The 14869-nt window shown below is 34.7% G+C and overlaps 1 protein-coding gene across 1 annotated transcript in view; it reads left to right on the top strand.

Annotated features, from left to right (window-relative positions):
* The window catches only part of LOC134527075 (piezo-type mechanosensitive ion channel component-like), a 252374-nt gene that overhangs the window by 6415 nt on the left and 231090 nt on the right, over window positions 1-14869 (top strand). Inside the window, exon 2 of the mRNA XM_063359411.1 lies at window positions 63-149. Within this exon, the coding sequence (XP_063215481.1) occupies window positions 92-149 (58 nt within the window). The 5' untranslated portion in view covers window positions 63-91. The remainder of the gene's footprint in view (window positions 1-62; window positions 150-14869) is intronic.

Below are 14869 nucleotides of genomic sequence, written 5' to 3'. Positions count from 1 at the left end.
TACCCTTTATAACTATTCAAGATTAGAATTTACTTGTTTGTAATTTTTTTTCTTTTCTGCAGTTTTACGATCCAGACAGAAGTTTTAAACAATGGGGAAACTAGCATTTGTGTTGTTGAGAGTTCTTTTGCCATTAACTTTGGGAGTTGGTAAGTAATTTAGTTCTTTGCACCTTTTTCCTTTTAATGTTTTCAAACGTCTAAAGAAAAGCTCTATAGGAAAACATTTTTTTAGGTAGCAAACAATATTCATAATATATAGTTTGTAATAGTGATAGTGGTTAGTGTGTTCAAAAAATTATGCGAAAAGTGTAAATGCATCTAAATATTAGTATTCCTAAGGAATGTATCACCCACCACAAACCATCTATAAATATGTTTGTCTGCATACAAATTAAATTATTTAAATCATAGTGACAATTAAAATAATGAGATTAGACCTGTTGGTCTCAAGTCACACTCGTTAATTCCATCTCGTTATCGTGCTTTGCATCATTCTCTTTGTCCTGAAATGGCTTCTCATGCTGTTTACTTCTATATGTGCATTGCTATATTCCCGATTATTTACACATATGCTATTTATTGCAAACAAATTGTTCATCAAACCGTGCCACATGAGAACAGTTCTGTCGACATGTCTAAGAAAAAAATTAAATGAAGAATGTTAAACCAGAGAGAATGCTTTTGTTGCAAGCATTGAAATAGTTTTGAATAATTTCTCATATTGCACGTATTAACTTTTAAAAGTGTGTGATGTAACATCATTACAAAAGGTTCATTCAGTAAGACAAAATAACATAGCCAATGTTAACTACATAGGTTCATTTAATATATGAGTTTTAAATAAATATTTTATCATTGCAGTCATACAAATTATTCATCTCATATTTTTAGGTCACTGTTATTATTTAGCAATGAGCACTAATGGTATTTCAAAACAAATTACAGTTTAAAACCAAGTCTGATTAATATTTTAACACTTCAGTAACACTGTCATTTGAATTCCGCTGTTGTTGTTCACACCGCGCCGCTAGATGCCACCTCTGTACCTTGTCTCACTCGCTTCAATGCTATTGACATAAAGCTGTCCGTCCATATTTTCATTAAAGTGTATTTGGTTTTACTGAAAACGGAAATCACTCACTTCAATATTAATGAAAGAACAGTGAAATTTAACAACCCCTTGAACTGGCTTGAATGTAGCCAAAATACTTAACAATTTTATTATATTGGAAAATTAGTTGCAAATTTTGATTTGGTTTGGTTTTTATGGTAAATTTATATTAAAAATTTTTCAGTACTTTCAAAATGTCAAAAACAAATTACATGTGGAGTTCTTTATGTGTCTTAATTTTATTGTGATCTTATTTATCATGTCTGATATGATTCTGCAAATCCTGTTTCTTTTTTTTATTTGATTATCAAATTATTTAAGAGTATCAAATATTTTTCTTATCATATTTGAAAATACAGTGAAACTGTATTTTTTTTCCACGCTTCACAGGATTCCACAAAAAATTGATCCAAAATACAATATAATGAAAAGGGGTGTGTGTGCGTGTGTGTCTATATATATGAGGGGTTCACAACCACAGTAGACCAAGTCCTTCTGGTAGTAATTTGTGTAATCAAGCATTAAAGTTTTTCATCCATAATTAATTCTTGTGCACCTATTAATGCAAAAAATACATGGCAATATAATATTAACATTGTGACATTGCATTGTCATGTATCAGGAGATAAGACAAGAAATTAGTTTTATTTATATTATCAATTTTTTTTTTTTTAAATGGACTTGGTTCACCTTGGCTATTAACATTATCGAATACACATCACAGAAACAGAAATTATAATATACATTGATGAACTTTTTCTTTTCTAACCATCCAAAAATAATGGTATGCCATATTACACTATGCACAAGTGTTATTTAATCAATATAAATAATATTGTCATCTTCTTCTTTACCCGAATGAATACACTGATGCCGAGTGTTGGTTTCCACTGGAACATTCTTGAAGAACACATGATAGATTGGTGGAATGTAAGGTAGTAGATCCATTATGTCCTACTTTTTGGCCATGCTGACATGTCTTCTGGCCGTGTACAAAGGTTCTTGATTGACAGACGACAGAGACAGCAATTTACGCCCACGGCATTGCTTTTCCAAATTGATTTTTCGGAAAGTCAGATCTTCATTGAGGGTTTCCTTGAACTTCAAAATGAAGGGACAGCCTCTCTCAACACGTATCCACCGAATGTTGAGCCAACTAAATGCAGTTCCATCGGTGTCTTTTTTCCTGTTTGTGGTGGCTTCTTCTAATGCCTTTGTAGAAATGAAGTCTGAATGTTTATCATCAGTGACTATAAATTTAGGATTTTTTTTTCTTTGCATGACAAATAATTTCCTTCCAGTCTCCTGGACTATAAATATGATTTCTCTTGCGGCTCGCTGTTTCAATCACCCCAAACTCTGCATCATTAGGAAGAAAGGAATGACCAGAGACCATGAACTTGTGATCAATAGTCTGTGCTGCTACATCTGTGCTGTTGACTAGTTTGAGAAGTGTAAGAGCCATTTTTATACTTCGATTTTGGCCGCTGCAAGAATCAGAATATAAAACAATTTCATTGTGAGTGTGAGCATTCTCTTTAAGATGTCGTGCGATAATGCTAGAAATATCTTGGGAGCCTCTACCACCCTCAGTCTCGTACCACAGATGCATGTAACCGACAGTATTGTTAAAGGAGTGTATTCCAAAATTATAAACATAGGATTTCGTTTATAGTAAGCTACTGATGTTGACAGCTTAGGAAAAGGAAGTGCTTTCTGTAAGTCAAATGTACAGCAATATCTCTCATCTGAAGCTTTCTCTTTATCACTTTTCATTTCTGTTCTAACCTGCTCTGCTCTTCGGAGATGGAGTTCCTTTTGTGTCTCCAGAACTTTTCTAGCATTTTCTTCGTTTTCTGTTGACAACTTCATGCTAATTTCATTGCATAAACGACATGAATCTGTATTTGGCAGCTTGAAATGTAAATTGAATTTTGTGGAAAATATTTTATAATAAAATTTCTCTTTCACCGGAATTTTATTTTGTTCTCTGCGTTCTTCTGCATACATTTCATACATTTTGTGAATAGAAAGATCAGGATGAAGATACTTTCTCTCGGGATTATCTTTGCGGGAATAATGGCTTTGGTATGCAGGAAATGAATTGATATGTTCTAGAACATCAGTAATGTCAATTTTGTTTCCTGGAGTATGCCGGCCACGGGTATCTACAATGGCTGATACATCATCATTAATCAAACATCTATAAACACGCCCCCAACTTAGTTGAAGAGTACCAAGAAAATATTTTTTGCATATTCTAATATTAATTCCATCATTCACTCTGAGTGTATACTCATACGTGTAATTTTTCGCCGCCCCAGTACCGTCACGTCGTCTCGGCCTATGTACTTTTTTCCTGTGCACCAAACCACGAATTAATGCATTTTGTACTGAATAATCTCCAAGTTTCCAGAAACTGTCAAAAACTTTTTTACGCTGATCAGTGGTAAGTTTCTCAGAATATCGACGGGGACATTGGCAATCTAAATTGCGTATGAAGCTCTTACCTTTCACAAGATTGCCTGAATTTGATGACAAGTATTCTTTACCACTATTTCGAGACATCTTTCTGATATTCTTTTTCCACCTTGTTTCATCGCGTTTCCTCTTCCGTCCTCTGCCATGGTCAATAATTTCATTCTCATTCTGTTTAGTACTTCCATTTGCAGTCTGTACATCTTGTTCTCCAGATGTATCTGAAATAAATACATTAAGTTAGATGTATATTTTGTCATTTGAAATGGAAATATTTCCATTATTTTTCAGCCTTTAGGCTTTTCCTAATACTGTGCATTTATTTTGTAATTTAATATAGTAAACCATTTTAATTATTTTTTGCATATAAATTAATCAACAGAAACCAACAAGGAAAATTTTTTTAACACAAAGCAAAAATTACAATAATATTAATTGCACATGAACTGTATCCGAATAGCTCCCTTAGCTAAGGGATCCACAAATAGTGCATCGTAATGGACGCTGTCATTTTGTTGCTGTGTCCGTATTCTCGCAAGGGATGTCGATGCATCCTCTCATGCGTCCATATTTCGAGATTTTTAAGGGATGTGACTCTCGCATCCACTGATACGTCCCTACATCCTTTAGCTTTGAAATATTGCACATACATAACCTTTGAAGAGAGCACAGGTGGTACGAGATGAGTTTGTTAAAATAGATTTTCAACTGCAAAATAAACGTGTGACATGTAAAAGCATACCTAGTATATATTTTTAAATACTTATACTATAACTATATATTTACATAATTCACTAAGGAAGTTTATTTACTAGATTTATAGGAACAACCGAACGAAAATATCCATTCTAAGCAACCATTTTATCACATCACAATTTATTTTAAAAAATTTCAAGGTTATGCACGTTTTGGTTTTATTGGTTCACCTTCGAAAGAATCGATATAAACGCTCGTCTGTATTAGTGCATTAACTAGAAGACAGGTAGCGCTAGCGGTATAAATATTTGGATACTGTACATCCTTTAAAATGCAGCCTTTCAACTGTGGGTGCATTTGTTTAGGGATGTAAGGACGTGAATTTACTGGACGCATCAATAGGTATTCGGATACAGCTATGAGTTTTGCGGAAAACAATAACAGATGATTTGTATTTCAAAACACGTTACCTCCTATTCACCAATGTAATGGAATGATTTTAACTTATTACCTGGGAAAGTAAAAATTATTTGTCAAAACCTGCTTACATTACATTTGAATTACATTTCGTAAATACTTGTCAGCTTTTAAAACTGTGTACTGAGTATGGATATGTACATACTTCAAGCCACTTCGAAAACACCCTTGGTGTAATGTAAACATGTGCTGCATCCAGTTTGCTTTTACAACTATACATGCAATATTATTTATAACAATTATTAGTTTAACTATAACTTACCACTCATAATGTTATCAGATAATTCTTGTGATGTATCTGGAACATATTCTTCACCAGATGACTCACAACAGCTAGTACTCATTTTAATATTATAATACACACTTTTCTTCCACTGTTGCAATCATAGAGAAAAGGCTATAAAGTTACATGGACTTGGTTCTCTATGGCTGTGAAGGCAACGCGGAGTAGTTTTCTCCAATTGTTGCTACTGATGCTATCTGTCGGGCGGAAAATGCACTGTGAACTTGGATCATTATGGCAGTGAATATAACATGGTTTTTATATACTTGTACATGAACTATCTCCAAATGAGAAAAATATGGACTTGGTCCACTATGGTTGTGAACCCCTCATATGTGTATATGTGTGTGTGTGTGTGTGTATATGTGTGTGTGTGTGTGTGTGTGTGTGTATGTATGTATATATATATATATATATATATATATATATATATATATATATATATATATAAAATAGAGAGGTGTAAAATGAAAGAAAATATTTTTAAAAAAAACTGGCAATGTTTTTTAAACAAGTCAGATTTAAGATATAAAAAAAATTTTATGATACAGTATTATGTACATAAAAATAAAATATCATGAATAATGTAGCATAAAACAAATTTAATTTTCTCGAAAAATCATCTTAGCTTCATATATGTTACTTTTTCTAGCTAATTTATATGTGAATGAGTTCCACTTGGTGTACGTATTAGTAACAAAAATGTTGAATCTAGTGTCAAATTATTTATCCAAATGGAATATTTTTTTGATTATTTGCCCTTATGTCTGGTCTAAATCAGGCCCTGAATCTCCTATGCGAACACATTCTGCCAACAGTATAGAAAACAGTCAGAACGATGGTTGGTCTATAAGCCTCATTGCCACATATCTTCTTCTGATAATAATTTTTATCATGGACAGAGAAATCCTATGCAAACCTACTCTGTATTCAAATGATCACTTAAAATGTCCAGCGACAGTGGAGGACACACAACAAAAGGTTTTATTAGTAACAAAACTATGTAGGTACCTATTTAGCCAGAGTAAGCTTAATGCATATGTCAATTCTATTTGCATAGCCTTTATTTATATATTTTAAAAGTGAAACTTCTTTAGGTGCAATGATAGATAAGTTTCAGTGCCAAATTTTAATGCAATGTTTTCGTGAACCATTGTTGTGAAACGTTTCTGGTACAAAAAGGACTGAGAATAGATTCTTTGCCAAAGAGATATAGAGAGAGCACTATGCTATATACGTTGCTGGGCTTATTTTAGCTCTCCTCTTTGTACAATGATTTGTCCCTTGCTCAAAAAAAAATTATAACCAAGAGTATTAGATGAACGAAAGAATAAGAGAGAGTATGTGCATGTACTTGTTTCAGAAAATAGATATAGGTATCCTATACAGTTAGCTGTGAGTGCCTTGAATTTTATATTTGCTATCAGCACACTTGCATTCCTCCTTGTTCAAACAGCAGTGTATACAGCACTGTTGAGACAGTCCCTGCGTTTCCCATATGGATAGTGGTACCTGTTATGAATTTCTAATTTTGTTCAGAGATTTGGCATGGCCCGAATGGCAAATTTGTTTGAAGAAACAGTTACATGCACAGTTTTGCTTTATAGTGGGTGTGTTTTAAACAGTGAGTGATATTTATAATCAGTTAATCATAATTTATTGACCAATAATTATTGATATCCTGAGCAGTTATTTTGAAGTGAGTTATAATTTTGTTAATTCATGTTTATTTATAAAATCGTCTTCGTTCTCTGTTTCTCACTCTGTGCAGTTTCACTCCTTACGATATACTTACGTGTTGAGATTTTAATTTGCAAAGTAATTTCACGTATATCACATGTACTGAGTTACATGTGCTCTTTTTTTATTTTTTATTTATAAATTGTGACATGCACACTAAAAGCCAAGAGGCTTTTGTGATGTGCACACAAAAAACAATTACATGCACAAACAGATTATGCAGGGACTGGATGTAGGTAGGCACCACCAGCAGATGGGCAGCATATATTGGCAGTCACTATGCACATGCAGAAACTGTTGACAAAAACAAACAAAAAAAAAAAACAAATACAAAAAAAAACACAAAGGCACAACAAAACTCTGCTACGTATTAGTTAAATGAGAAAAAATAATTTAAATCACGAAACAGAATATATGAACATTACACGTGAAAAAAATAGATAGGTACTAGTAAAGATGTACTACATCCAAAAAAATTAACAAGATAAATATCATTAAGTGCTAATGTCAATTTTAATGTTATTATAATTGATTTAAAGATAATTGCTATATAGATTAATTTTTTTTATTTTAAAGGATACCAAGGCAGTTATAGTTTGTTATGAGTCTAAATAAAATATTGTTTGTTCTTTTCAGGGTACATAAAGTTGAGGTCAAACGGCTATGGAATTGAGGAACTCTTAAGCCATTGTTTTCTAAGATATAGTGCCAATTAATTTTAGAACTATATAATTTTTTCACAAAGAGTAAATCTCTGTAAATTTTCAGATCAGAGAGAAGCTAAATTAGGTTGGAGAAAGCATTTTTGAATATAAGTTTGATTGATTTATTTTGAATGTTTTCCATTTTAAGACTATCATATTGTTACGATTCACTGCGGGTTCGTAAATGATAGTCCAATTAAAGATTTTTATCACACACAGTTTTATTTATTGCCACTATTTACATTACTAGCTAATAATCTAAAAATGCCAATTAATCAATTGTACTTAAAAAAAAATGTTGCTTCCTCCAGGCACTCGTTTCTCACAATCCCACACCTCGCTGGGCCGCACCTCTGGCGCAACTCTCGCTGCAGCACTCCGCCGCCACTGAGGATCTGCTCAATGCCTTGCTCGCAACTTCGCTCGGGACTCCGCCGCGCCCGCGACACTATTGCCCGGAAACTCCGCCGCGGAAAAACTCCCGACTCCACTGAACGTACTCACTCCCTGCCCTGGAAGCTCCGCCGCGGGAAGGCTGCTGCCTGAACTCTCTCCCTGAACTCCACTGACTCACCCCGGCCGGCGTCCTCGGGCATATATATATAGGCCCCGGCGCAATTCCAGAACTCATGAGAGCAGCCGGGGCCAGTCGCGTCATTCCGCACCGACACGACGGTAGAAATCTCTCAAAACAAGTGTCAGCAGCTCGCGTAACTCCCAGCTGTCCGGTGTCAGTTACGTGTCAAAGGCAGGGCGCCGCGCGGGGAGTGGTGGGAAGGAGGGGGGAAAGCGACAATCCTTGTTATCTTCCAGGCGCGCACGGCAAATATCATATTGCGGCAGTCACCAGCCAGCTCTGCACCTGCACGTGTCCCGGCTAATGTCATGTTCATAACAATATATAATAATACTATTTCAAATTACTGAACAATATTCTAGTTTAAATCTAATTAGTTATAGAATGGTATCAACAGTGGTGGCATAAGAAGTGATGTATTTTATTAGGGTGAGCATTCTACAGGAACTATAGATTGTGGAGTCTACATGTTGATGAAAAAATAATTTGGAATCTAGCATAATACCAAGGTTTTTTTCAAGAGGAGGATTTTGGGATTAGAATGTTGTCCAAAATATAATCATGTTTAATAGGAAGATATTTTCTTGTTAAGCTTGTTATTTTGGTTTTTTTCTTTATCAAGTATAACAAAATTATATTGCACCTGTTATTAATTGCATGAATATCAGAGTGAAGCAGTAAACAATCTTTTGAGAAGTAATTTTTCTACATATTTTAAAATGATCGGTGAACAGAACACCGTTAGAATATTTAAAGGCTAGAAATATCATAAATGTTCTTAATGTACACTATTTGAAACATAACTGTTTATCTATTCAACGTGATAATTTGAACATAATTGATTTGTTACAATAATACAAACATTAGGAATTTCTCTTTGTATAACCATCAAAAATACTGTTTAGTTTCCTTAAAAAATCTGAAACTTTATAAATGGTCTGGAATATTCAACTTTTATTTTCCTCCAAAAATACAGCTACAGTTAACAATGGTTACTCTACACATGTGCTAACTGCTAAAAATAAATTTTATCATTCATTATATCAGCATAAAATCATTGTATGTACTTTATTCATATGATGGTTTTATTTAAGTTAAATACAGTCACTATTATGTATGTTTTTGTGCAGCATTATACATCAACAAAATAGATTCTTTCAAAATCTTAATATACCTAAAGAGATTACTAAAAATATAATTTTTCAAATGCTAAACATGTTTATCAATTCTCATATTTATACATTTCCAACTGATATTAGTCAGTTATTCAAATTTTGAACGACCATTATGATGATAAACTGTACGCCACTGATGGTAATGTAACAAATTTTCGGGGTTCGGGTTTCGAGAGGGTTGCTACGGTGTTGTTTGGTAATGGGCGCCACCACGTGGAAGGGCACATGGACCCGGCTATCATCCGTCTCAGGGCGTGACGTCGCCCGTGTGAGGCAAGACTGGACCCTCAGTTAACTCCCGTAGTACACTCAGACCTGACCCGCTCTCAACGTCGGGCACTCTTATGATGTAACACATAATAGTGGGCTCTCCAGGCGTCCCACACGTCTGCTCACGAGGTATAGGTTACCACGTGGTCGGTGCAAAAAATACAAGGAGACAATTAGAATTAATACGTTTAATACTGGCACGTACTCCCGTACACGGATATAGTTTCGGAAGACATGAGTGAGGTAGTTATGGGAGGATTAGACACACTAGAGAAATACTATGCAAAATTCGAAACCACATTAGGATCATTGACCTTTTTCGAAATCAGATGTAGTTAGTAATTGTCGTCTTAATTTGAATGTCAAGTGTGCTAAATAATTTAATTCACTTTCAGATCCTGACAGACGTTCTGCCAATGGTGGTCTGTATGTAATATAGACTGTATAAAGCACTATAGAAAAAAGATGAAAAATAGCATTACTAATATTAAAAAGATTCCATTATCTATCTAATGCTAGGCATGCATTGCAATGCCTCATTCAGTTTTGTTTTGTAATATGTTTGAAGTAGTTACACACATACAAATCATCTATCCATTCCTCTAAATATATATTTATCTCTATCTACATCTATATATATCTATGTAGATCTCTATCTCTATTATCTCTTTATTTATACATATATACATATATATACCTCCCACTATCTCTTTATCTAACCCATTTCATTCTCTATATACCTTGCTCTATCTCAACTTATGACTCTGTCTCTCTCTATCTCTCTATCTCTCTCTCTCTCTCTATATATATATATATAATTATACATATATATATATATCACGCTATCTCTGTCTCTATTTTATATTTAAATAAATTGTGTCATGCGTGCGCACTTATACAACAAACACAGACGAAGTGCCGCTATATAATATGAAATAAACACATTTTTTGAATCGGCGTATTCCAACTATTACATAATAGTTATACCGTCTCAGAAACCTTTACGAGCATGCCCATAACAACTCACCAAACTTTCATTGCAATCGGATGAATGGTATAGGAATGCATACGGCACAAACAAACTAAAATGAAAGACATGACAAACACATCAATCGATGGGCGTTTAAAATTCAAGGCAACTCTGACTGTTATTAGCGCCTCTATTTTTCTAGCCGCTGCGAGCTCCACTAAGCGGGCTGGTCTCACCCAGGAGAAAAATATGAATTTGCCAGACCTTACTATGTGTATGATCATGTGGCAGACATAGAGAAATGACACTCACTCACTAATTGTATGTCAATGACCTATGATTTTTTCTGTTATAAAATGAAATTATCACTTTTTCACTCCCTTAGGGATGGAATTTCATATTAATATGTGGTCTATGCGTTAATCCAGGTTATGAGCTTGCTGTAGGCCAAATTTCATCCAGATCCGTTCAGCCGTTCTGGCGTGATTGAGTAGCAAACATCCATCCAAACTTTCACATTTATAATATTAGTGAGACGATTTCTTGCTCTTGCACAGCTGGATCAAATCCAGTTACAAAGAGTGCCTTGGTTTTTTATGTATAGGTTTAAGTATCATTTTTAGAGTGGATATATTTCTGATACACACTTACCTAGGTGTTTTCTTCTTTTCAGTTTCATGTTTCATTTCAGGGTGACCAGTAGATTTGTATTTGCACTCGTGTTGCACAAAGGTGAAGCCATCACTGTCTACATGTTTGTTGTTTTATTTAGTACTCTTGGTGCTGTACGAATCACACATACTGGAAAGTAGGTCATGAGGTGGACTGCTGTTACTGGAGTCACTCTGAGAATCAGCACTGTCCACTAGCTTGGTGACGAAAGGCTTATTGAAGGCTTGCCTATATGAAGTTTCATGATCTCTGTTGGAATATAGTTTTTCTTTGATATGAATCAATTCTTGCCTTATTTCCGCTGTTTGCGCTCCAGAGTCCATGTGTATGGTTATGCGGATGAGGTTCTCATTCTTAAACTCATCAACCTTTTCACATACTGTCTTCATGATTTTGAATAAATCTTCCATATCCACATATTCCTACTTGGTTATTTCAAAATTGAGGGTATCTTTCGACAGTTGATCCTGAGTTACCAGAGATTTTAAAGTTGTTTTTTTCGTTGCAGACCGAAAAATCTTCTCGCTAACGTCTTGTCCTGGATGTATTATAGATACATCACTACGGGTTAAACTAAAACCCGCAAAATCAAATTGATCAAGTACTGATGAATTAATTATATTAATGCTGTGCATTAACAAGGTAGTTAAATAACGTAATCACTTCAAAATTATCAAGACTGGGGAGTGCACCTGAAACACGTCCATTAGCCTGAACACACTGTCGCAACTTTCACTTGGCCGGAACTGTCACTGGGCCACAACTGATAATTATTTCACCAATCGTTTTCATTTTGACTGATACATGATGCACTTTTACAATATAATAATTTGTAATAAGCTCTTCTAACTATTAAAAACACAAAAATTTGAGTTACTAATAATAAGTTGCAAGATCAAAACGGTAAGAAATTTTCCAATTCATTTAGTACTTACATTTCCGTACAAACTTCATGCTAAATCAATTACATTCATTGAATTTAAAACACTATTTTAAGATTACTTTTTTGTGTTTTAAGTTAATTTTGATTAAATATTGTGATTAATTTTTTGATATTAGTTGCATTTTGGTGCTGTATGGTGTATTAACTTGCATTTCAGTGTTATGCAGCAAATTGACATGCCTTTTGGTGTTATTTCAGTTTTCAACCGTATGACCTTTCGGGTATATATCGTCAATTTATTTTACTCATGGAAACAGCATAATCTATGATACAACAGCAATGATAATGTTTAACTGTGTTTAAATGTATTAGACAAACTATATTTTGATTTTGTCCATGCTAGAGCACAAGTGTACAGCCATATGCATTACAACTGAAAAATATGTAAAAATTTTATTTGTTTTAGTTTGAAACTCATGACAGTTTTTAGCCTTGGAAGGTAAGATAGCTATCGCTCATCTTTACTCGCACTTCGTTGAAGTTATACATGAATACAGTGCACATATCTGATAGATAATTAATGCTTTCGTGAGCAGGCATTGTAGATAGTTGACTAGTAGGCCTAATATTAACAATACTACCAAAACTCTAGTTTTTAAATAATGTGCTGCTGTAAATGTTTACCAAAGTTCTTTTGATTACGATTTGGTTCAAAACATTATTTTACAATGTCAAGAAATTTTCTGTTGGTAAGTGCTTTTGATTATTTTATAAATTAAAATATAGTTGTTCTTAAGTCTGAATAATTTAGTAAAGACTATACTAAATATGTAAAAGTGATAAATATATAAAATACCGGTTAATATACAAAAAATTTTTTATTTATAATTGTTATGCTAAAAAAAATTTATATTACATGTAGTAGATATCATAACAACAAAAAAGAGTATGTACTATTGTCAATAAAATCAGATTGTGTAGTAATATAATATTTCTTTACACTCCAGAGTTACAACATAACTACCTGTCCTTGCAGTCACTGCTGTTATTAATTCTTCTTTGTCTCTGTTGTTGCAAGTGCCTTCTTCACATTCTGCATAAACCATTTCCTCATAGAAGCTCTGTGGATGAAATTTCTGCATTAACAATGTGTTATATAAAGCTCTGTTGGTGGAATTTCGGCATTAACAGCGTCTTCATAGACATATCTTTGAAGGGAGGGGGAGGATTTGTTCTGAATTAGCAGTATCTGTAGGATTTATGCGTTAACAATGTTCTCTTTGAATCTCTGTTGATTTTTCCATTAACCATGTCTTCATAGGTAACTTTTTTAAAATTTATGTCCTCATAAAAATCTCTATCAGTGAGATTTCTTCACTAACGTAATTTTATAAAAAGTTCTGTAGATATAATGTATGCAGTAATTAGAATTCTCTGTTACTGTGATTTCTGCATTAACAGTTGTAACGTGTGTACCTGTGTACACTTGCGAAGTATTGTACCCCTGACCTTTCACGGCATACCACCAGCAACACAGTGAGCTGGGCGGGCTTCCCCCGAATAGACGAGACTATTCTTCTTCCAGCTCGTCAGGGAAGCCTGCGAGTATAAAAGGGCTTGCGCCCAGACTATCAATATGCAGAACAACTGGGACATCCAGCTGAGCAGGCTGCTTCGCTGCTCCGACACCGCTCGCCGGCCTACACCGTCAATCGCCGTGGAGTTGCTGCCGCCTGAGGACCGACAAGACATCGACTGGGTGAGACCTCTCCGAGTGGTAACCCAGGATATGGACAGTTCTTGTGGAAGCGTCGCTGGATTAGGCATAAAATCTTTCAGTAAGAACATTAAATAAAAACGAAGGTCCGGCCACAAGGCCAAGAGGGCATGGATTAGCAAACTTCAGTGAGGGCCGAGCGAGCGGAAGTATTGACACAATCACGACACTATCAGGACACTATCGCGATCAGATCGCTACACAGTTTAGACTCTAACTCTACCGCCGGTAACGAAGAATCGTAGCCACAAGAGACAGTGAACAAGATAACGGACTTACGCTACGAGAATGCGGAGAGAATTTCACATGGTACCGGGGGAAGAGTAACTAAAATCAACCTATAAACTTTGACAGCGTTACACGACTAGTTGCGTGTATATAATTGTAACCTCTGGCTGTAACTATCTGTATTTGTGTTAGGTGTAACATTCAGTAATATTAAGATTAGGTATGGTCCTTGTAACTTTGTAAATGGTATAGCCTTAGCAGTTGAAATTGACGGCGTTTTGATCGTTAGCTGTGACGAGCGGACGGCTCGCCACAATTAAGGGTATTGTTTTGTTTGTTTTAATTGTTCAGGAATCGAGCACGTAGCGTTAATTCGTGCGTTTTGTGTTCTAGTGGGAACTTGCCACAGCAGTTCGTCTCAACGAGAACCCGACTTGTATAAGTGTTATGTCAGTTTGAGAATCAATGCAATTCCTTTTGGTGTCATTAAGTTTGTCAATAAATTGTTATTGGATCGAATTTAACTTAGCAACTAATTTCATAACCACCCGCAAACGTCCCTTTTTCCTCCTTGTTAAGGTTTTCCTGTGTCCTTAGTAAAACCCGCGACACAGTGTCTACACAAAAAAGATTGGTTGGTTCCTCTTTGAAAATTGTTTCTGCAATAAAAATGATCCCTTGAAATACTCTGTGGGATTTCTACAATAGCAATTTCATCATAGGAACCTTTTTTGGGGTAGTTCTGCAAGAATGGGACTACTTCAAGACATAACTTTTTTTATAGCAACACTATGCACATATTTTAAATCTTGTAAAAATTTTTACA

Source organism: Bacillus rossius, chromosome 1 (genome assembly GCF_032445375.1).
Source record: "Bacillus rossius redtenbacheri isolate Brsri chromosome 1, Brsri_v3, whole genome shotgun sequence".
NCBI classification, from domain to species: Eukaryota; Metazoa; Arthropoda; class Insecta; order Phasmatodea; family Bacillidae; genus Bacillus; species Bacillus rossius.
The sequence above is the reverse complement of the archived record's forward strand: the minus strand, read 5'-3'. Positions and strand labels throughout refer to the sequence as shown.